The sequence below is a fragment of the Schistocerca piceifrons genome, chromosome 2, assembly GCF_021461385.2.
Source record: "Schistocerca piceifrons isolate TAMUIC-IGC-003096 chromosome 2, iqSchPice1.1, whole genome shotgun sequence".
NCBI lineage: Eukaryota > Metazoa > Arthropoda > Insecta > Orthoptera > Acrididae > Schistocerca > Schistocerca piceifrons.
This window is the reverse complement of record NC_060139.1, coordinates 930229894-930255482: the sequence shown is the minus strand read 5'-3', so window position 1 is coordinate 930255482 and position 25589 is coordinate 930229894. Positions and strand designations below refer to the sequence as shown.

Genomic DNA, 25589 nt, shown 5'->3' with positions numbered 1-25589 from the left:
ACATTTTATATGATTATACCGTGAATTAGACACATCACGGGGAAATAGTGGTTTGTCGCTTTCATTTTGGACGCCTGTGTAAATGTGTGTAACGTATTGTAAATAAACAGGGGGACAGATTATCTACTGTGTGATTACACTGTAGGTAATAAATCACAGGGAACAGTAGCAACTGCACAATACCCTACGACTAACAGTTCTAGAGGTACCAAATGTAATCAGTAATATGTAAGGATGAAACCAGACCAAGACGTTTTAGTTCAGATGAATTCTAAGGAAATGCAACCTCTCCACAAATGAAGTGGCTTACAAAACACTCGTTCAGTTGATTTTTGAGTATTTCCCGTCTGTGTGGGATCTCTGCCGTCTACGTCTACATCTACATCTAACATCTATATCTACATCATACTCCGCAAGCCACATAATGGTGTATGGCGGAGGGTACCTTTTGTACCGCTAACTGAGCCCTCCAACCCTGTTCAACTAGCGAATAGCGCGCGGGAAGAATGGTCGTCGGTAAGCCTCATCATTGCCTCTAATTTCTCTAATTTTCTCCTAGTGATCATTACGCGAGACGTATCTAGGGGGAGAGTGCTCTATCGAAATTTCAGTACTAAATCTTCCCATAACGCCTCTCTTGTAACGTCTGCCATTGGCATTTGTTGAGCACCTCCATAACGCTCTCGTGCCGACTAATCGATTCCGTGGTGAAACATGCCGCCCTTCGATGGATCTTCTCTATCTGTTCTGTCAGTCCTATCTGGTGGGGATCCCAGACAGATGAACAATATTCTAGAATATGTCGGACAAGGCCCTTATAAGCCACTTCCTTCGTGGATGAGTTCCATTTCCTTAAGACTCTTCCTATGAATCTGAGTGTGGCATCTGCTTTTCCCACTGTTTGTTTTACGTGGTCATTCCATCGCTTCGGAAAGTTACTCCTAGATATTTTACGGCAGATAGTGTTTCCAGCGGTTTGTCATCAATATTATAGCTATATAGTTCAAAAATGGTTCAAGTGGCTCTACGCACTATGGGACTTAACATCTCAGGTCATCAGTCCCCTAGACTTATAACTACTTAAACCTAACTAACCTGGCATGCCCGAGGCAGGATTCGAACCAGCGGCCGGCAGCTCTTTAGTAATGGATTTCTTTTCCTGTGTATGCGCAATATGTTACATTTATTTACGTTCAGGGTCAACTGCAGAGCATGTACCATTCATCAATTCTCTGGAGGACGTTCTGCAAATTCGTACTATCTTCTGGCATTGCTACTTTGTTATAAACAACCGCATCATCTGTGAACAGCTTTAGAGAACACCCGTCGCTTTCTACTAGACTATTATATGTATTATAAACAGTAACGGTCCTATCAGACTTCTTGGGTTTCGCTGGGAATTACCCTTACATCTGTCAATTAATAGAAGAGATTGAGAAGATCCAAAAAAGTATGGTGCGTTTAGTCACAGAACCGTTTAGGAAGCTAGAAAACGTTACGCAGATACTAGTCAAAGTCCAGTGGCACGCGCTAGAAGAGGGCTGTTGTGCAACACGGAGAGATTTAATGTTACCATTTAGAGAGAGTACGACCCAAGAAGAGCCGGGAAACATATTATTTGCATTTAGCCGGCCGCGGTGGCCGTGCGGTTCTGGCGCTGCAGTCCGGAACCGCGGGACTGCTACGGTCGCAGGTTCGAATCCTGTCTCGGGCATGGGTGTGTGTGATGTCCTTAGGTTAGTTAGGTTTAAGTAGTTCTAAGTTCTAGGGGACTTATGACCTAAGATGTTGAGTCCCATAGCCCTCAGAGCCATTTGAACCATTTGCATTTACATACATCTCGTGAAATAAGCACCAAGCCAGCGTCAGAGAAATTAAAGTTTATTGGAATGGCTACCGGCAGTCGCTCGTTCCACGGACCATTGGCGCATGGTACGAGGAGAGAGTGAAGTGATAGTGGCGCTCGAGTCTCGGTCCGACACACAGTTTTAATCCGCCAGGAAGTTTCATATCAGCGCACACTCCGCTGCAGACTGAAAATCTCATTCTGTGAACTACAATAATGTAGTAAATTTTATCGTATTGACGCTGTTGCAGTACGGAATGAGTTTCGGAAATGTCAACAGTGTATTCTAGAACGAGGCAAACTGTGTTAAATATCACTTTCAGATCAAGCCCAGATTTTGTTTTGTTAGTACCTCCTCATACGAGCGACTTATAGCTGGCGATACTGCTAACGACATCGCTGCACTCAGTCGTTAGCTTCGATCCCAATACACACAAGTGGTTCATCGCAGTATTTTCCATCAGAATTTCGAACACCGCTGGGTGACGAATTAGTATACTGCTATGGAAAATGAACTGCTATATTCAGTGGCAGTTGAACTCCGTATGGCAACTAACACTTGCGAAAAATGTAAAAATAATAATTAACGGATTTGGCACCAACTAAAATTTTTTTGGAAGGCCTTTCTCAGGAACTGTAGGTTACCTAGCAGAATGCATCTTTTAATTCCGTATTCCGCAATTTTAAAGTCTTCAATTCCTTTTTCATTAATTTGTCTTGCAAGTACACAGTGCCTTCGCAACATCTAATCGTCTATAGAAATGTTATCAGTAACAGTACTGCTGGTTTCCGCAACTCTTGTAATTTGTGTGAGGGTGAGTTATATTACTTGAATTGATAAGGGGCTTGAGTATAGCAATATAGCAGATTTGCCCTAAATGTTTAAATAAAAATGTCCACTTACTATTACCTCATACCATTTAGATCTTTAATAATGAGTTTAGTCGTTTCATAAATAATTCAGAATCACCAGATGGAGCCCAGGAGTACCTCAATTATGGCATGGTCCCTAGTGGTTCCAGTATGTGTACCAGAGCAAAAATTGGGGTCGCACTCCACTCCACTCCATCCCACTAATATAACGTTCAGTGGCGTCGCAGTCCCACGACGCCCATACAGTAGAGTCGAAACGCCCAGGGAGCGGTAGCAGTGTCAAATATTGTCAACAACATCGTCCTGTTGGTCACTGCGTTTCTAAACGTCGTTTCGATTGCGAAATGTGTGGGAATCTACACTCCAAGGGTAGGGGTGATCCTCATTGAGTTCCTCTATGCCACCTCCTGGGGCTCTTTTCGTATCGATTCTGAGCGTGGTCTGTCTGAAATGTTTTCCTTGGCCACACATAAAAAAGAAGTGTAATTTCGATGCTGGTTACATTCCAGACCTCCTTCACAGGGATGTTTGGCAGAACTGTATTGAAATTTGGTGCCAATGTGTCATCATTAAGCCACCTTCAATGCTACCCTGGAGTGCAATGTGATATATTGTTAGCAAACGGTAAGTTTACGTGTGATGGCTGTCAATATTATGTTCGCAATGGAGTGGTCATGCCTAAAAGTCAATTAAATTAGCACTGACATCGACATCCTGTAACTGGGGTAACATATGATTAGTTCCCCAAGTTGTGATGATACTCTAACTTAATCAGGATCAGTATTGGGCATCCAAACGCAGGAAAAGTGGAACAACTGGGTACCCACGAGATAGTTATTGTAAAAACAGCACTCAAAGAAAATTGTGCAACAAGTACTGACCTATAACGTTAATTCCTGTACATTAACCTAAATTTGAGATCGGCAAAACGTCTGTGACTCGAACCGAAATCGTGTCCCGTTTATTCGATGGTAATGGTTGAAACTAATTAGCATAGAAGTTACGCAAAGCCTCCACCCTGACTGGCACTGACAGTAGAGAGCTCTGTAATCAAATCGATCGAACATAACACACTTACTGTTAACTATTCCATATCTATCGAACCGTGGTGCACATATCACTGGATTCACTGCTGGGATAGGCAATTATGCGCCGGCTGTCGTCCAGACGAAGTGCTATCTGTAACTGTGAATTCTGACTACACAGAGGACGTCCAATGGCGTCCGCAAACTCCTAGGGGCGAAACTATTTCGGTACATTGCTGTACATGAATCAAGAATTATGTTTGCTCATAAACCAGGAGTAGAAACTTGACTCGAGTCTGCTATCATACAAAAAGCACTTTGCAATGCCTTAGTCTCCACAAAGAAGTAAAGATTCGTTTCTCAGGTGACAGAAACTATTGATGCCGTTCCTAGTGGCGATATCTGAACTTTATCTACTCTAATAGTGAGACTGTTCACTGGGGCCTTGCTAGCAATGTCTCGCAGCGCTATCCAGCGATTTGTGACCTCTCGATACCCGCCAGAGGATCTCTCGCCACGGAGTGCACAGTTTAGAGCGAACCTCACCGCGTTATCATGTACTCTATATGCAGCTGATCACCGCGCCCATTACAAGCGAAATACCTCCCACTCTACGAGTGAAGAAACTGACAGCCAACCGCCTTCATCTTTTACCCAGTTCGATAAAAACTTCCGGAACAAGTTGTAACTGTTCCTTTGTCTACAGATTCACCCAACCAAATTCGTTTGTCTGTCTTGTAGCGGGAATTCCGCTAGGCGTCTGGCGCGAGAACTTTTTAGCTTGCATCTGCAGCAGGCATTCCTCGCATCTACATCTACATCTACATGGACACTCTGCAAAACACATTCAAGTGCCTGGCAGAGGGTTCATCGAACCACCTTCACAATTCTCTGTTATTCCAATCTCGTATAGCGCGCGGAAAGAATGAACACCTATATCTTTCCGTACGAGCTCTGATTTCCCTCATTTTATCGTAGTGATCGTTCCTCCCTATGTAGGTCGGTGTCAACAAAGTACTTTCGCATTCGCAGGAGAAAGTTGGTATTGGAATTTCGTGAGAAGATTCCTTCGCAACGAAAAACGCCTTTCTTTTAATGATTTCCAGCCCAAATCCTGTACCATTTCTGTGACACTCTCTCTCATATTTCGCGATAATACAAAACGTGCTGCCTTTCTTTGAACTTTTTCGATGTACTCCGTCAGTCCTATATGGTAAGGATCCCACACCGTGCAGCAGTATTCTAAAAGAGGACGGACAAGCGTACTTTAAGCAGTCTCCTTAGTAGGTCTGTTAAATTTTCTGTGTCCTGCCAATAAAACGCAGTCTTTGGTTAGCCTTCCCCACAACATTTTCTGTGTGTTCCTTCCAATTTAAGTTGTTCGTAATTTAATACCTAGGTATTTAGTTGAATTTACGGCTTTTAGATTAGATTGATTTATCGTGTACCCGAAGTTTAACGAATTCCTTTTAGCACTCATGTGGATGACCTCACACTTTTCGTTATTTAGGGTCAATTGCCACTTTACGTACCATTTATATATATTTTCTAAATCGTTTTGCAGTTTGCTTTGATCTTCTGATCTCGCACATACCTACCTGCTAAAAACGTTGGTGCTGACGCTTCTAAGCTGCTGTCTCTACGATCTGAAGCTTTCAGCATCACATCGTCCCTGACCCTTTCTTAGCAACTGCATCGCCACCGCGAGGTGTCCATTCCACTGGCTTCTCGATGAGACGGCAATACTATGCAGTAAACGTCCCCGTCTTCCCATTCTTTCCGGAGCCACAAGAACTGCCCTGCCGCCAGCCCTCATCCTTTGTTGCTTTTGAATACCGCGGAAGCCCTCGTTCTCCCTGACGCCAGAGCGAGCGATAACTTATCGTCAAAGATGCATCTCTACAGAAATCTTATTAAGAAACTATCCAGTGTCAGTGAACAAATGAGTACTAATTCGATAACATCACCTAAAAACGCGATCCCATACAAGCAATCATAGAATATGAAACGTCACAATTTTTCATGTTTGGTGGCAAAATCTCACCACCATACACAGCCTAAAATTCATACGAAATTCTGAGCTGTGGCCTCTTTTCTCGCATGTGTCGACACGTTGCTGTCTGAAGCGTAGCCGAGCCCAAGGGTGACGTCGTAGCGTGTCACGCTTTATCACCGTTATAGAGGAACGTTGTGCGTACCTTTGAGCCAAATCACAGTGGGGAACAATAACCTAGTTTCTAAAAAGTGACCCTTCAACACAACTGATGTGAAGCCATCATACAACTGTTATTCAAGCAATGTTGAGGATATTCAGCGCGACTGTCAATCGTGTAGTTATTGCTACAAAATGTTTCAGGAGAACATTTTCCCATTTTCAAGTGTTAATGATGGTGCGCAGTATAGTTTAGATGTAAGGAAACCCTATGACCGAATTTCAAATGGACTTCGTTGGACTACAGAAGGGGCTATCAGTAACATCCCTATGTACGTGAGGCTCTGTACCCAAAGTTTCGGTGGATGGCATCAGTCATTCATTCATTAATTGAAATCCACAAGAAGGCTGCTAATTAGATGCAGCCATTGCTCGTTTGAACGTGGCTGTCTCGTTGAGGGTTCTTTCTCCCACGCACAGTAGGTACCAATCAGATTTTGTTCCAATAGTCCTTTCTCGCTCGGGAGGGTGACTGTAGATGCTGGCGTCGTCGATGCTAGAAAGTTGGCAGCATGCCGACTTGGGCAATCTCCTGTGTTTAGAAAACCTAGCTAATAAAACTCTGCGTGCAGCCAGCCTCACCCTGGCTCCGTGCCTGTGCTTCAAATTAGAACTTCTTAGAGATGTGTCGTGCTGTAAACGACAAAGAAGATTGACTTTTAGTAGAAAAGCTGTCAGCCTAGGGTGTCTGTCTTGGTCTGTTTTCCTGTCGATACTGAGGCGCACGTTTAACAAGTGTTGGCGAGCAGAGAAAGCCATGTTTTATGGAACATTGATTTTACCAACTGTTTCACAAAACTCTTTCTATTTCAACATCGCAGTAGCTACAGCAAACTCAGATGCTACCGCCTACTCTCCATACTTCGCAGGCAAACCAATCCAAGGAAAGAACGTATGCCGGGAGTTCAGTTCTCCAGGATAGTTTTCATCCTCACTATGTATACCCTTGCTCTTTACAACTACTTATCAATAACTCGGCCACGAAAATTACTGTTACAGAATGTCGAAGTGTTCAAGTCAGAGGTAGACTTTAGTCTAAAACGATGATTTCTGTGCAAACTATCTTACTAGACGCTATTTTCAATTTATGATTAAATTTTCAATTACACTACTGGCCATTAAAATTGCTACACCACGAAGATGACGTACTAGAGACGCGAAATTTAACCGACAGGAAGAAGATGCTGTGATTAGCTTTTCAGTGCATTGACACAAGGATAACGCCGGTGGCGACACCTACGACGTGCTGACATGAGGAGAGTTTCCAACCGATTTCTCATACACAAACAGCAGTTGACAGGCGTTGCCTGGGTACACGTTGTTGTGATGCCTCGTGTAAGGAGGAGAAACGCGTACCATCACGTTTACGACTTTGATAAAGGTCGGATTGTAGCCTATCGCGTTTGCGATTTATCGTATCGCCACATTGCTGCTCGCGTTGGTCGAGATCCAATGACTGTTAGCACAATATGGAATCGGTGGGTTCAGGAGGGTAATACGGAACGCCGTGCTGCATCCCAACAGCTTCGTATCACTAGCAGTCGAGATGACAGGCATCTTATCCGCATGGCTGTAACGGATCGTGCAGCCACGTCTCGATCCCTGAATCAACAGATGGGGACGTTTGCAAGACAACAAGCATCTGCACGAAAAGTTCGACGACGTTTGTAGCAGCATTGACTATCAGCTCGGAGACCATGGCTGCGGTTACCGTTGACGCTGCATCACAGACAGTAGCGCCTGCGATCGTGTACTCAACGACGAACCTGGGTGCACGAATGGCGAAACATCATTTTTTCGGATGAATGCAGGTTCTGTTTACAGCATCATGATGGTCGCATCCGTGTTTGGCGACATCGCGGTGAACGCACATTGGAAGCATGTATTCGTCATCGCCATACTGGCATACACGCGGCATGATGGTATGCGGTGCCATTGGTTACACGTCTCGGCCACCTCTTTTTCGCATTGACGGCACTTTGAACAATGGACGTTACGTTTCTGGTGTGGTACGACCCGTGGCTCTACCCTTCATTCGATCCCTGCGAAACCCTACATTTTAGCAGGATAATGCACGACCATGCTGCAGGTCCTGTTCGACTGCTGCTTTGTCCAGTACATTCTCCAGCTCTCACCAATTGAAAACGTGTGGTCAATGGTGGCCGAGCAACTGGCTCGTCACAATACGCCAGTCACTACTCTTGATGAACTGTGGTATCGTGTTGAAGCTGCATTGGCAGCTGTACCTGTACACGCCATCCAAGCTCTGTTTGACTCAATGCCCAGGCGTATCAAGGCCGTTATTACGGCCAGAGGTGGTTGTTGTGGGTACTGTTTTCTCAGGGTCCGCAGCTCGTGGTCGTGCGGTAGCGTTCCAGCTTCCCACGCCCGGGTTCCCGGGTTCAATTCCCGGCGGGGTCAGGGATTTTCTCTGCCTCGTGATGTCTGGGTGTTTGTGTGCTGTCCTTAGGTTAGTTAAGTTTAAGTAGTTCTAAGTTCTAGGGGACTGATGACCATAGATGTTAAGTCCCATAGTGCTCAGAGCCATTTGAACCATTTTTTCTCAGGATCTATGCACCCAAATTGCGTGAAAATAGAATCACATGTCAGTTCTAGTATAATATATTTGTCCAATGAATACCCGTTTATCATCTGCATTTCTTCTTGGTGTAGCAATTTTAGTGGCCAGTAGGGTATGATTCGCTTGCATTAGTAAGCTGCAGTATTCAGTGAACGCTACTTTTGCAGTATGTCCCTTTCAGGATCAGTCTATTTTTTTATTGAAGAATACAGCCATCCTCTCTATAGGTCTGGCATCTTATTGTGCGTGTGTGTGTGTGTGTGTGTGTGTGTGTGTGTGTGTGTGTGTGTGTGTGTGAGAGAGAGAGAGAGAGAGAGAGAGAGAGAGAGAGAGAGAGAGAGAGTTTAGTCAACGCGCTATCCTCATGCTTCTTTATTTCCTGCTGTACATTTATCCCATCTAAACCTCCATGCCTGTAACTGATGGTTCTGGTTGCAATTTCCAGTGGTTTTAGGAAATAGCCAGTTTGTTTTCATTTGCACTTTTTCTAGTTGGCGTTGGTGAACAGAAAGATAACGGGAGCATTTCGCTTGGCTGACATGGTGAGAGTGAGCACCTGCTCACTTTCCTTTCCTGGGGCGCAGACCAAGTACATATACAGTGTTTTAGGGGTGTAAGTGCAGATATTGTCATCATTAGGAACACAACATGTGTTAGTTGTTTTTTCTCTACAGTTAACAGTGTTCCCAAAAACACAACCCATAGTTTACTACCAGATGTTTTCTGTATGGTCGTAACTGCACCAGAAAGTGGACTACGCCTGTCAGTATAGACTAATCGTTTTACGTCCAAGTGTCCACACGTCAACATTTGACCTGCTGTCCAAGGTAAACTAAACATTAATGGCTTGCTCTTGCCACATTTCATGTAATAACCAACCTAAAATCATACTACTCTTCATAACTAATATTCTGCAAAAGAAGTAAATACGAAAGCAATGTTGGTCAGAACGTTGTCCTCCATTATCAAGAAAAATATTTACACTTACACGCCTAATATACTGTATATTTATACGTAATCATTCATTTCATAATACAGCAGTAAGTTCCCTACAATTGCTGTAAAAGGGCTACACCAAGGAAATTTTTATACCACGCTAGTAACTAATTTTATATTTTTAAAGAGAGTACTGCACCAAAACAAAATCTGTGTCAGTTTATAACCTTAGGTTTGACAATAAACACGCTCAGATAATTCATAACAAAAATACTGTTCAGGCAGTTTACGATTGGGAGTTGGGCTCTCTCACCCAGAGTGGACGTGCCCTGCACGTAGTAAACATTAGAATTTCACATAGTAAATTGACCGCATATGTTAACTACAACATGAAAAACGTAACTCTCAGTGAACATGGCACAAAAACAAAAAAATTATTGGAACAAACATCCTCTAATTGTAATCTTCACGTGTTTAAGCCAAGTATTATGCATATTTATGCGATCGGGAATGCTCAGTAGCAGCCAGACTACATGTACATTTAACAATTAAGCGTCAGCAAGAAGCATTAGAAATGAAATCATAGGAGGCAATGTTGTGCAACCTTAGTAGGGACAAGATCCGACTATTCGGGAGTAGGATCTCACAGTCTGAGACAGTGTTCCGAGACAAACTTCCGTCACAATGTCCGCAACCGTGACGTCAGATCCGCCTAGCAACAGCGATCTGAACGCCCATTGGCTGAAAGTTTGGATATATATATATACGTAGGAAACGCACGGTCGAGTAACCGGGGTGGCTCTAAAAGAACGGTCGCGAGGACATATTTCAGCTGTTAAACAAGATATAAAGTGAAGTTATTGGTTATCAGAACGCCACGTGTCGTGGGCAGTGTCTATCATTATGTAAAGTCAGAAAATTGTGTTAATGTGTTGTAAAGGGTCGAATATAACGGCGTAGCCCAGAGCCGCCATATTGCAAATTCTGATTCTGTGACGTGTGCGACAAAGTAATTTCTGTATTAAAACAAGTATAGTACAAACGTTGTTAGCAATTAACAACTGGCATCCCTATACACTCCACCTACATAGAACCTGGCGACTAAGCGCTACTACTGTGCTACGAGGGACTTAACGAAGCAACACGACAGCAGGTTAGTGATACCGCCCAGAGAAGCACTTCCTTCTCTCTACAATGTCACTGAGGGCGTTGTATAATCTCAGAGAGGATGTCAACCCCACCATTTTCTGAGCTCTGAACAACTATTTTGTTAAAAATTTGATAATATTAAATAAAAGAACTATAAACATTCAAAGTTCGTAATTTTTTGTTATGCATATTTCAAATAATAATTTTGATATACTTGGCTGGGGCGGATATACAGTGTGGTTATAATTAAACTTTCGCTGCTTGAGTCAGTGTAGATGTAAAACTATTTACAATATGGGACACAACTTTATAGGAATGATGTTCGGACTGTGTCCTGCTGGATTTGTTGTTAGTAGTGTTAGAGTCATGACTTGCTAAGGGCGCTAGTACCGGTATGGCGACACAGGCTACAAACACAAGCATCTGTGTGCATTACGGTTGCAGTCAACACGAATCCGGACATGGTGAGCAGGGCTTTTGCTCGTAAAGCTCTGTTGTCAAAACGACAACAACGGTGCTGCTGCCTTCACGTGTATCAACGCATTAAATGAATACTGTGAGGTCCTCTTCCCAGACCGAAGTTGAAGAACATGTTTCGGAAGTACGAATTAACCGATGAGTTGAGAACTGCTCCTGGGAGAGACCGACGGCCAACTGGGCCACAAATTGTTGAATAAGTTACTGTTTTCATGGCTGAGAATGCTGGACTCAATGCGCAATCTTCAACCAGTGCATAATTGGTGTCACGGCAGCTAAACGTTCCACGGTTCATCATTCGAAAAGTGCTGAGAACGAAGTTGTGAAACGGTATCCAGGCTGTAGTGGATGCAGATGGTCATCACGCTGAACATCGTTTGTAACCTGGAACGAAAACACTGTATGCAATTAAGGGGGGTAGGACGTCAAACGGGCCGACTTGGAGCAGGAGAGGCACCACAGGACATTTTAATTTGCACTGTCTATAATTTTACAAATAAATTCATAAAACTTTGTCAGCATGACCGGGAAGGATTCAGAATTCACACTTATAGCAGTGGAAGTTCGAAAACATAACGAAGTAATTTTTTTTACATCTGAAATTCCATCATTTTTTTCACTTACTAATGGCAGCATTTGTTGCTATAGGTACACGTTTCTTCATAAGTAAGAGAGATTCTCCGATGAATTTTGCACAGCATGCAAATCATAATTAAAGGTGTATGAAACTATAGAATTTTCCAAATCTATTAAAAACTGTGGTAAAAATTGAGGTAATTACCTATAACATTAGTGTTTTTCCTAAGCATGAAGTTTAAAATATAACAGCTCATTCGTTTTTTCATAAATTAAATAAATTCTAGAGTTTCATACACTTGTAAGTATGGTATGTATGCTGTGCAAAATTCATCGAAGAAACTCTGTAACTTATGCAGAAAAGTGTACCTATAGTAACAAATGCAGCCATTAGTAAGTGAAAAAAAAAATAATGAAATTACGCACGTAAAGAAGAAAATTATTTTGTTATGTTTTCGAACTTCCACTTCAATGAGTGTGAATCATTAATCCTTCCTGGCGATGCTGACAAAGTTATATGAACTTATTTGTGAAAGTATAGACACTGGAAATTAAAATGTCGTGTGATGCCTCTCCTGCTCCAAGTCGGCCCGTTTGACGTCCTACCCCCCTTAACAAACATTGCGCTCTCGTGTAGAAATTAAAATGTGTTTCGTCCAGCGGTTTATTCGTTATTTCTCTTCTGCGTGATCTTTCAAATGTTTCTACGAGGTTTCATTGTCTTACGGTGACTCGTTGTTCGAGGAGGACCTCTCAATTGGCGAAAATTTAATTCTAAGTCCTGTACATGCATCAAACCTTTTGACAGATTTTTATAAATTGAAAGTGGAGACGTAACTAGAGCTAGACAGCTTTGTTCTGACCCAAGGAACCCAATGCAGTTTGACAACTTAAATAAATTCAGGTTAGTTTACTCCAGTCACTGTTTATGGAACACTGAACAGCTGAAAGCAAGTGTTTTTCGCTTTTTCTCACCTAATTAATTGTCTTTATTGGTCCGCTAGTTGTGCAGTGGATGAAGTCGTCAACAGCTAGTCTCTTAAATGCAGCTGGCCTTGGTCTGCCACAAGCCCAACCCTTCAGGCTTTAGCACGTCTTTTCAAATGCCATACCGTGAGTGCGTCTCCACCAAACAGCTGGTGTGGATTTTTCGAGTAAAGAACGATAACGGTCGCGTTTAAGCTCGTTCTGCACACCCGATGTCAGTCATTTTCCACCAGCCAGTGAGCGTTCAGGTGTCTTTTTGAACGCTCTGCTATGGAAGTCGTAGCCAGTGCGAGCATTAACCTGATCGTCAGTGAATTATTTACTGAATCCTCATTGCCATGTTCTATAAGCTGTCATGGCTCATGATAGAAGTAAACGAAAATCTGCATAAGCAAGAGAGAGACATAATTTTGAGGATACACGCTTTCTTGACGCACAAAGCCCCTCTATGTAGGTACCGCAAGTGTCGCCTGGCACCGGCAACTCTGCAGCCCCCATCTGTGCCTCTAAGTGCGCGGACAGTCATCGTTCGTGAATCAGATTATAATGTTTTGCGTCTCCACTATCAATTGATAAAGAGCAAACCTGCCATTCGGTTTGATGCATGAACAGGATTTAGAATTAAACTTTAACCACTTGAGAGGACCTCCTCGAAAAACGAGTGACCGTAGGACAATGAAACTTCATAGAAACATTTGCAAGATCTGTAGAAGAGAAATAACGAATAAATCACTGGAAGAAACACATTTTAATTTCCGCATAAGAGGGCAATGTTTTTTGATTGCATACCATGTTTTCGTTCCAGGTTACAAACGATGTTCAATGTGACGACCACCTGCATCTACGACAGCCTGGATACCGTTTCATAACTGTTCTCAGCACTTTTCGAATGATGAACCGTGGAACGTTTTCAGCTGCAGCAAGAAAACTCCAAGACAGGCAGAGTGAGCCTCCGCAAACAGCATTCTAAAGGCAGTCGTGCAGTGCAAGTTGTATGTCCTTCTGGGATGACATAGCACTCGTTGATAGGTACAAAAATAGAACAGAGAGAACAGCTCCATCGATATGTGCCAATAAATAGCTCATCTACCTCTACAACGCAAGCACCTAAAAGATGTTCAATGCAAAATCTAAAAGTATCAGTGTAGTTATATGTATATTCCTTCTTAACATTAGACCAATTTCAAAACCGTCTTCTTCACAGGATGTAATGAACCCTATAAATTACATTAGTAGCTACAAAAAAATTTTAAACAGAACAAAGTAACAACTGTACCCAAAAGACTATATGGAAAGGGTACTCACTTGTTACTTCATATAGTGATTAGGTACACTGAACAAAGCCTAACAGCTCTTCTCATATGAGACATTAATCTTAAGAACACAAACAATCACACACCATGATTTAGGTTTGTAACACAATAGTCTTGCAGATGTGCAAATCAAATGCCAAGTCCAGTGACCAATTGACATGAGGTTCTTGTCGACGTAAAGGTTGTTTATAATAAAATGCAACGATGGCAGCTGCATTACAGCAGCAAGTATATGACAAATAGCGAAAGTTAACTACCTAAATATGCAGGCTCTAGTACTAAGGAAAGCTAGCCGCATGAGGCCCCAAATCTGTGCACTTTGAGTGCTCAAAGCAGTCTAGGCACATTACTTACATGCACTCATTTACCACCCTCTGCGACTTGTTTTCCTTAACGCTAACGCCTGTGCGTTTAGGCGGCTGACTTTTGGTATTTGTCATATATATACTCTTGGAAATGGAAAAAAGAACACATTGACACCGGTGTGTCAGACCCACCATACTTGCTCCGGACACTGCGAGAGGGCTGTACAAGCAATGATCACACGCACGGCACAGCGGACACACCAGGAACCGCGGTGTTGGCCGTCGAATGGCGCTAGCTGCGCAGCATTTGTGCACCGCCGCCGTCAGTGTCAGCCAGTTTGCCGTGGTATACGGAGCTCCATCGCAGTCTTTAACACTGGTACCATGCCGCGACAGCGTGGACGTGAACCGTATGTGCAGTTGACGGACTTTGAGCGAGGGCGTATAGTGGGCATGCGCGAGGCCGGGTGGACGTACCGCCGAATTGCTCAACACGTGGGGCGTGAGGTCTCCACAGTACATCGATGTTGTCGCCAGTGGTCGGCGGAAGGTGCACGTGCCCGTCGACCTTGGACCGGACCGCAGCGACGCACGGATGCACGCCAAGACCGTAGGATCCTACGCAGTGCCGTAGGGGACCGCACCGCCACTTCCCAGCAAATTAGGGACACTGTTGCTCCTGGGGTATCGGCGAGGACCATTCGCAACCGTCTCCATGAAGCTGGGCTACGGTCCCGCACACCGTTAGGCCGTCTTCCCCTCACGCCCCAACATCGTGCAGCCCGCCTCCAGTGGTGTCGCGACAGGCGTGAATGGAGGGACGAATGGAGACGTGTCGTCTTCAGCGATGAGAGTCGCTTCTGCCTTGGTGCCAATGATGGTCGTATGCGTGTTTGGCGCCGTGCAGGTGAGCGCCACAATCAGGACTGCATACGACCGAGGCACACAGGGCCAACACCCGGCATCATGGTGTGGGGAGCGATCTCCTACACTGGCCGTACACCACTGGTGATCGTCGAGGGGACACTGAATAGTGCACGGTACATCCAAACCGTCATCGAACCCATCGTTCTACCATTCCTAGACCGGCAAGGGAACTTGCTGTTCCAACAGGACAATGCACGTCCGCATGTATCCCGTGCCACCCAACGTGCTCTAGAAGGTGTAAGTCAACTACCCTGGCCAGCAAGATCCCCGGATCTGTCCCCCATTGAGCATGTTTGGGACTGGATGAAGCGTCGTCTCACGCGGTCTGCACGTCCAGCACGAACGCTGGTCCAACTGAGGCGCCAGGTGGAAATGGCATGGCAAGCCGTTCCACAGGACTACATCCAGCATCTCTACGATCGTCTCCATGGGAGAATAGCAGCCTGCATTGCTGCGAAAGGTGGATATACACTGTACTAGTGCCGACATTGTGCATGCTCTGTTGCCTGTGTCTTTGTGCCTGTGGTTCCGTCAGTGTGATCATGTGATGTATCTGACCCCAGGAATGTGTCAATAAAGTTTCCCCTTCCTGGGACAATGAATTCACGGTGTTCTTATTTCAATTTCCAGGAGTGTATATTGTTTTAATCCAGATCCCATCATTATGTACTGTTGAACACAAGTCAGCTTTTACGTCGACAAGAGCCATGTGTTAATTGGCCACTACATTTGGCATGTGATCTGCACAACTGCAGTACTATAGTGCTGCAGTCCTAAGTCACGGTTTGTGATTATTTGTGTTCTTAAGATGTATGTCTCATATGACAAGAGCCGGTTTGCTTTATTCAGTGTACTTTATCAGCATGTGATGAAATAAGCGAATACCCATAGCTTACAAACTTTTAGCTAGAGTTGATACTTCCTTCTGTTTAAAATATTTTTGTAACCACTAATGTAATTTTACAGTCCATTACATCTTGTGAAGAAGCCAATTCTAAAATTGCCGAGACCTATGTCAAGGGTTACAATAAACCTTTATTTGCAACTTGTTGGCTGATTTTTTTATCTCTCTCAAAGGTTACTGTACGTAGTTGCTGAAGCTACAGCCAAGTTTAAAATTTTAATATTTGACAATTTAATATCGCCTTTACTTTGAGGGTGATTCGTATTTCTTCAATAACAAACTCTAAAGTGGGTCTCTACTATATATGCGCAGTGTGAAATTAAACTAAAATACACAGCAACGATTGTAGACTGGATGAACGTTCACAGCCAGGCAGCCATATTGCCAAACATCGCATGATTTTCACCCGATTTTTTGGACTTTTGACTGATCAAATACCGATTCTTGTGATATGCAATTTGCCCACACATGATACATCTGGATACAGATCGATACCAGGCGATGGATTGTTTTGACTCTGTCGCTTGTGTTTGATGGATAATATGAAATCCAGAGAGCGTCTCATTCGCAGCTAAGACAATCTTTGTGAAAAGTCTGACGTGAGGCGCAGCTTGGTGAGCGTGAATCAGATCTGGCGGTAATTCTGGTGGAATACGTGTACTGTGAGTAGGCAAGTAGTGCAGTCTGACTCTGGCACAGCACATATGCACATTACCTGGCGTGTGTGCACGTGTGAATATGAGAGGATGCCAAATTAATTTTTGAAGACGAGCCTTAGCTGACATCAACTTCACTGCCGTATCCACTACAATACAGAAGTAAGCCTCATTGCTAAATATTGAAATGGTATCATACACGACTAACAGTTTTGATGCAGAGAATATAAGAACTAGTTTTATGTTCAACGAAAAAGTTTTTGCTAAGCTGTGCGTCTTACACAATTCATATTCATAGCAACGTTAATTTGCTTCTTCCAGTTAAAAGTTGCTGTCCACAAGAACAGAGATTTGTATTTCGTTTGTGGCGGTAGGGAAATCTGTTTCTGACTGAAAACAAAATTGCTTAAGATCAGGCAGGGTTTTAAAAAAGTGATTCTTTAATTGTGTTGCGCAGTGTACTTTCCTGGTCAGTTTTATTTTGCTCGCTTTATAGTCCTACCATTCGTTAATACAGCTACATGGCGTGCTCTTAGAGGAGTACGTAACAATACACAAATTGAGTTATTAGACTGTGGGACGAGACTTACCTTGAGTGGATTTGTGGTGAAGAGAGTGACTTCATGTCCTCTCTGAAGCAGAGCTTTTGTTAAGATATGGAAAGGCTTCTGGTGGCTGATGGACGCCGTTGGAACCACCACCAATATCTTTGAGGCATGACACAATTTGGCCAGCATCGATAGTACAACAAACGTGTAAAACAATTGTTCTAGAATAAAATAAATATGAAGATACACACAAATAGTAAATATATAAAGACATTTCAAGCAAACAGTGAATATTTTTTAACTAGGCAGTAAAACAATTTACCGAAATAAGTGTTCATAGAAAGATATTTGTCCAGTTTGCTATCGTACATAATTATAGGGATGTCTCTACACGGAAATTAATACTGTGTTCAACAAAACAAAAAAATCACTTGTCTTGTATTTTAAGTAAAAGTCGCTTTATATACGTTGTTTGATAATGAGGATATCTCGTGCTGGGGGAGGTGATTTGCTACTTACTTCCTCTGAAGAGCTAGGAAGTGTGGATTTGTATCGTGTGGTACATTGTCAAGAGTGCTTATTCTGTGTGTGGAGCAAACATCGCTTACGCTTGATTTTAGCATGTAGTCACAATGATCGTCAGTATGCATCAGAAGATATCATGCATTTAGAATTTTATAAGGTTGCGGGATTTTGTTGTTTGGAAGAGTATGGAGATACGTAATGTACACTTGTGGTTCCTCTGATGAGCAAAAGAACTGACCTCAAAACTTACAACAACATGGTTCAAATGGCTCTAAGCTTTATGGGATTTAACATCTGAGGTTATCAGTCCCCTAGACTTAGAACTAACTAATTAAACCTACCTAACCTAAGGACATCGCACACTTCCATGTCCGAGGCAGGATTCGAACCTGTGACCGTAGTAGCAGGGCGGTTCCGGACTGAAGCGCCTAGAACCACACGGCCAGATCGTTACAACAATAAACGCTACATAAATTTGACAAGATGTAAGTCGCAACTCATCACCCAATAGCTCAGAAATTATAATGTCTGACTAGAATAACACACTCATTCGTATCTGTATAAATGTGCGAGACAAAGGAAAGCTCACACGACTCGTTGATGGTACATTTTGTCGAATGAATACATTTAATGAAGGCCATTAACTAGAATACACATCGTCAAACAAGAAAACAATAAGAATTACGAATAAACACATGAATTAGCATTACTTATCACACACGTGAAATTAATCCTCACATTAGAACGCTTCTGGACATTAAAACTACTACACCAAGAAGAAATGCAGGTGAAAAACGGGTATTCATTGCACAAATATATTATACGAGAACTGACGTGTAATTACATTGTCACGCAATTTAAGTGCATAGATCCTGAGAAATCAGTACCCAGAACAACCACCTCTGGCCGTAATATCGGCCTTGATACGCCTGGGCATTGAGTCAAACTGAGCTTGGATGGCGTGTACAGGTACAGCTGCCCATGCAGCTTCAACACGATACCACACTTCATCAAGAGTGGTGACTGGCGTATTGTGACGAGCCAGTTGCTCGGCCATTGCCCAAACGTTTTCAGTTGGTGAGAGATCTGGAGAATGCGCTGGCCAGGGCAACATTCGAACATTATCTGTATCGAGAAAGGCCCGCACAGGACCTGCAACATGTGGTCGTGCATTATTCTGCTGAAGTGAAGGGTTTCGCAGGTATCGAATGAAGGGTAGAGCCACGAGTCATAACACATCTGAAATGTAACGTCCACTGTTCAAAGTGCCGTCAATGTGAACAAGAGGTGACCGAGACGTGTAACCAATGGCACCCCATACCATCACGCCGAGTGATACGCCAGTATGGCGATGACGAATACACGTTTCCAGAGTGCGTTCACCGCGACGTCGCCAAACACGGATGCGACCATCATGAATCTGTAAACAGAACCTGCATTCATCCGAAAAAATAACGTTTTGCCATCCGTGCACCCAGGTTCGTCGTTGAGTACACCATCGCAGGCGCTCCTGTTTGTGATGCAGCATCAAGGGTAATCGCAGCCATGGTCTCCGAGCTGATAGTCAATGCTGCTACAAACGTCGTCGAACTTTTCGTGCAGATGCTTGTTGTCTTGCAAACGTCCCCATGTGTTGACTCCGGGATCCAGACGTGGGTGCACGATCTGTTACAGCCATGCTGATAAGATGCCTGTCATCTCGACTGCTAGTGATACGAGGCCGTTGGGATCTAACATGGCGTTCCGTATTACCCTCCTGAACCACCGATTCCATATTGTGCTAACAGTCATTGGATCTCGACCAACGCGAGCAGCAATGTCGCGATACGATAAACCGCAAACGCGATACGCTGCAATCCGACCTTTATCAAAGTCGGAAACGTGATGGTACGCATTTCTCCTCCTTACACGAGGCATAACAACAACGTTTCACCAGGCAACGCCGGTCAACTGCTGTTTGTGTATGAGAAATCGGTTGGAAACTTTCCTCATGTCAGCACGTTGTAGGTTTCGCCACCGGCGCCAACCTTGTGTGAATGCTCTGAAAAGCTAATCATTTGCATATCACAGCATCTTCTTCCTGTCGGTTAAATTTCGCGTCTGTAGCACGTCATCTTCGCGGTGTAGCAATTTTAATGGCAAGTAGTGTATTATAAAATATGAAAAGAAATGATTGGTTTTTACATCTAAAATATCTAGAACAAATGCGGTTGCAGGCAGGCACAATTAAAAGACACTTACATAAAGTTTTCGACCACATCCTTCATCAGTAAAAGAGAAACACATATAATTCCAACACACATGCAAGCACGTCTCATGCGAACGTGACCGCCAGCTCTAGCATCTCACGCCGAGATGGTTGGCGGTCAGCTGTGCGTTACGTGTGCTTCCTTGTGTGTATGAATGATGTGTGTTTCTCTTTTGCTGATGAAGGATGTGGTCGAAAACTTTACGTAAGTGTTTTTTAACTGTGCCTGTCTTCAACTTAACGTGTCTTCTTTACGATAAGTAGCAATCAGGCTTTTCGTACATTGTTGATGTTTCTACTGAGTTTTACGTTGTTGGAACAAATATGGAGGTGAACTTCTTAAACCACTTGAGAGTTAACAAATGAGTTCCAGTTGTGTTTTATACCACACATGGGTAGGCCGAGGGAACGCAGGGCTGAACGCGGTATGTGGCTTGTTGTCCGCATATGAGTAGCCCAGGGATAACTGGGACGGCAGAAAGTAGCGTCTTCGTGTCCTCGAAGTCCTTCGCGGCGGCATGCTTCAATAAAATCTTCTCAGTTTACAAGCTGCGTCATTTCGAATAAAACAATCGGGTTTTCGATAGCTGTCTCCGCTATCATCATCAGGAGTGATTTCAACTCCTGATGTCGATGTCGGAGACAGTTATCGAAGGCTCGATTGTTTTATTCAAAATGAAGTGGCTTGTAAACCGAGAAGATTTTATTGATGGTTGCGTGCTCGGTTCACACACTGTTTCGGGACAGAACGCATTCGAAGCTGAATCCATTGCAGGCGGGCCGGAAGAGAAAGTAGCAGTGTTACACACCTGCGTATTTTGTAAAAGCCGTACTCTGGTCAGACGTCTATAGGAGGAGCTGGCTGTCTCAAAATGCATCGCAAATGTGAACATTGTTCTCTATCTTATGCCCAATTGGATCACGCGGTTTAGTAGTGCTTTGAGCTAAGCGAAGTGTAGTATTATTCGCTTCATATATTGTAAAGACCACACTCACGGCAACGGAACATGCGACATAACGCACTACAAAGGGCCAGTCTGTCTTGTCTTTTGCATATGCTGGTCACATTCTTTCTAGCTCAAGGGGCTGGGAAAGCAGAAGGCACTATTACTTACAACCTGACTGCTTTCCAACCAAACCAGCGTGAGATTTCTGGAAGCAGGTGTACGACCAGGCGTCTCCAAAGCGCGTGTTTTAAAAGAGTTTTCCCCATATGCTCCAGATGATCGCACGATTTCATCGCCAGTAGAAGGAAAGGTGGCCATGTGTATTAGCTATAGGAGCTATTGTTAGCGTATTTCCTAAGTGCCACGGAAGGAACAGTCGGCAGAAAGTCGACCGGTTCTGTGTGTCTTTCAAAACATCTCATGTGTGTTTTTGATGGCTCTGATCGACACCGACCACCCAGGTAAGGTTAAGGAGTGTCACCACAAGTAGCATTAGACTGACTGATCACCTTTCTGTTTCTAGTCAACCATCGTCTCAAATCAAGACATGAATGACAGTTCCTATCAATGAAATGAGAAAAACATTGGAAGACGTGCGCGGAAAAACGGGCTAACCCTCACATGTAAAAGCTCAGAGATAAGTGCTGTCGACTGTTGCTGGATACGGGAACTATCAAGATTGACATCGGTCTCACCCGTAAGTGATATTTAGGGGTGAGACCAATGGCAATTTTGATAATTCCCGTAACCAACAACAGATGGCAACACTTATCTCTAAGTTTTTTACATTTGAGGGTTGGCCCCTTTTACCGCGCATGTTTTCATTTGTGTATGAAATTCCATCACAAAGTTAATACACGGTAAAGCAATAATTCAAATTAAAGTTTTATAAGAGATTAGAAACAGTAAAATATAATGTCTTTTGTTATTAAGACCAGCATTCAAGTGGGATTTAGAGTACACTATTTCTTTAATTATACTCGTTATGGTCAGCCAATTGGGTCATAGTTGTATGGTATGGCATGGCTAGGAAATGGAATGGTGGGAGATGCACAGAGGTGATCAGCCAATAGTAGACAAAATATAGGTTACGGAAGGGTGAATAAATGTTTAATTGAAAAAAAAAATGTTCAAATGTGCGTGAAATCTTATGGGACTTAACTGCTAAGGTCATCAGTCCCTAAGCTTACCCACTACTTAACCTAAATTATCCTAAGGGCAAACACACACACACCCAAGCCCGAGGGAGGACTCGAACCTCCGCCGGGACCAGCTGCACAGTCCATGACTGCAGCGCCCTGGACCGCTCGGCTAATCCCGCGCGGCTTTAATTGGGAACTGATATTAAAAGGATTGGTGGAATTCAGTCTCAGACTCCAGAGAGTCCAAATCTTTATACTTTCGTTTGTAAGTGGACTTGGGTCTGGGACTCCACGGAGTCTGAACTCTTCGTGGCCGTTCCGTTTTGGTTTTATTGGACGACTTCAGTCTGGGACTCAAGAAAGTGCAGATGGTTATTTGTGTCTGTTTCCGTTCGCCTGAGTTGGTAATTTCCGTCTAGGACTCGAGATTCCAAATGTATCCACTTGTATTGAACTTTATCGTGAATGTGTTTAAACTGTTACGCCTTTGAGCATTCACTGGATTTATCTACACTTAGAATACTTATCCCAGCGACATTATATACTAGCAGTAAAGTTGTGTTGGGAAGTGTAGTCAGACTTGGGAACAGTTACAACAGTTTATCGCAAATTGTAACAGAGACTTTCATTGACTGAGATAATTTATGCAGTTGACAGATAGTTACTATTAAATAATTAAGAACACTATAAAACAATTTTTGGTCGTATGGTTCTATCCAACTACTTAAATTTATTTATAACACGTCCAGTAGACCTGCTAGTCATCGTAAACATTAGTTCATCGTAAGGGAAACAGTTTTGCAGCCGCATGTGTTTGAACTCTAAACAAAATCTGACGACTTATTAAAATGACCAGTTTGGGCACGTTTAATCGGCCATCTTCACATTATGAGCACGATTTGGCTGCTGGCGGCGTAGTGAACAGCCACAGTTACGGTTGTGATCATGCGCAGCTGTTCACCACGCCGCCAGCAGCCAAATCGTGCTCATAATGTGAAGATGGCCGATTAAACGAGCCGAAACCGGCCATTTTAATAAATGACAGATTTTGCGATCTTGACCATTTATGCTATTTGATCATCACGAACATACCGCTGTTACCTCCTTACCATGTCGGTTAAAATTACAAAAATCTGACGAGCCAAATTTCAGGTAAAATCCGATCACACATTTAAGCTAAACTCCCATCTAGATTACATTCACTTCTCACTGATCCTCACTGCAGCATTGAAAAACGAAAATAAAATGGCTTTCACATCTAAGATAGATAGAGCAAACAGGGAGATTGGTTCTTAAACCACTTCGGCTTTTCAGGTGAAAAACCAAACTGTCCAATAAAAACCTAGTGGGACACATATCCCCAAGACCTGAAAAAGAGGCTCAGCGTCAAATGAGCGCGCACTTCAGAACTCGGCCGCTCTCCTATGTTCATTCACGTTACTGCTTTGTTGCAATTCAAGTTTCCATTTTGTTTCTGTGGCACTTCAGTCAGAGCGCTGGTCTTAGTCAAAGATGCTTTTTCCCAGATACTTCCGACATTAAATTACAAGCTTCTGCTACACGCCTACATTTGAGTTTTACTTCACGGCAAGGCTAAAATTAGCAGGCTCTTTACGTACAGAATGTGTTATTCTTTGTGCCTCGCGGAGTAACATGGCAGGCTCCAGCTGAGTGCCATCGCTCCTTAAAAAGACACATACATCATCCACGTTGTACTGAGCATACTGGCTATCGCTGCCAGCCCATTCAAAATTCGTATCCATCTTTTTCACACTAAATTACATACCAACTGACCTTATCCTCGTCATCTTTTACCCTGCACCACCTGTAATTTGATTGACTCATCACCGTTTCCTGCCTTTTCCGTTCTGTTACTGAAAAGTATTTGCGGCAGTGTAACTACACCTACCCATGCCGCCGCCTCTACGGCTGTCGTCGTGCACCTTCGGGTGTGGACCGCATATGAAACGCACACCCCCCTCCGCGACCCCACTCAGAAGCTTAGCCGATCAGCGCATCCCACCTCATGATGATGACATGTCTGTTGCCGAAATATTGTGTCCGTTGGACTCTGTGAACCCGTAATACACCCGTGGGTTTACCATGGGGGCATGGGGGGGTTTCATCAACAAATAGTTATCAAGAGGAACTGTACTGCCAAGACTTTATGCAATCCCTAACATCCAGAAAGACAGAGTACCGTTATCACTTTAGGACATGGTGTAGAAAAATATCTGAGGATGGTCATTACTGACTGAAACCGGTCATCGTCAAAATAAAAACTGAAAAGCAGCTACAATCGCTTACAAGGGAACCTCCCCATCGCACCCCCCTCAGATTTAGTTATAAGTTGGCACAGTGGATAGGCCTTGATAAACTGAACACAGATCAATTGAGAAAACAGGAAGAAGTTGTGTGGAACTGTGAAAAAATAAGCAAAATATACAAAGTAAGTAGTCCATGGGCCACATAGGCAACATCATGCACAATGTAAGCTCAGGAGTGCCGTGGTCCCGTGGTAGCGTGAGCAGCTGCAGAACGTGAGGTCATTGGTTCAAGTTTTCCCTCGAGTGAAAATTTTACTTTATTTATTTTTGCATAGTTATTATCTGTCCGTTCGTTCATTGACGTCTCTGTTCACTGTAATAAGTTTAGTGTCTGTGTTTTGCGACCGCATCGCAAAACCGTGCGATTAGTAGACGAAAGGACGTGCCTCTCCAATGGGAACCGAAAACATTTGATCGCAAGGTCATAGGTCAACCGATTCCTCCACAGGAAAACACATCTGATATATTCTATACGACACTGGTGACGGCATGTGCACCACATGACAGGAATATGTTGTCGACCCACCTAACTTGTACACTTGGCGATTCTTCTACCTTGCCCGATTTAGGTTTTCTTGTGGATGTGATAATCACTCCCAAAAAAGTGATGAAAACATAAGAGTTGGTCACATAAACTGAAAATAAAAAAATAAAAATTTTCAGTCAATGGAAGAATTGAACCAAGGACCTTTCGTTCCGCAGCTGCTCACGTTACCACGAGACCATGGCGCTCCTACGACACGATTGTCCTTGATGTTGCATATGTTCCCATGAACTACTCAATTTGTATATTTTGCTTATTTTTTCACAGTTCCACACAACTTCTTCCTGTTTTCTCAATTGATCTGTGTTCAGTTTTTCAAGGCCTATCCACTGTGCCAACTTATAACTAAATCTGAGGGGGGTGCGATGGGGAGGTTCCCTTGTTAGTAGTGAAAAGGTGTCAGGACCAGATGACATACCTATAAGGTTCTATAAAGATTATGAGAAAGAACTTGCTCCCCTTCTAGCAGTAATTTATCGTAGATCGCTTGAGCAAAGAAAGGTACCTAACGACTGGAGAAAAGCGCAGGTCATTCCTGTTT

General features: G+C 43.4%; 1 protein-coding gene across 1 annotated transcript in view; it reads right to left on the bottom strand.

The window, feature by feature from the left end:
- The window catches only part of LOC124776727 (UDP-glucosyltransferase 2-like), a 111171-nt gene that overhangs the window by 77504 nt on the left and 8078 nt on the right, over positions 1-25589 (bottom strand). The window contains exon 2 of the mRNA XM_047251846.1: positions 17358-17536. Within this exon, the coding sequence (XP_047107802.1) occupies positions 17358-17536 (179 nt within the window). The remainder of the gene's footprint in view (positions 1-17357; positions 17537-25589) is intronic.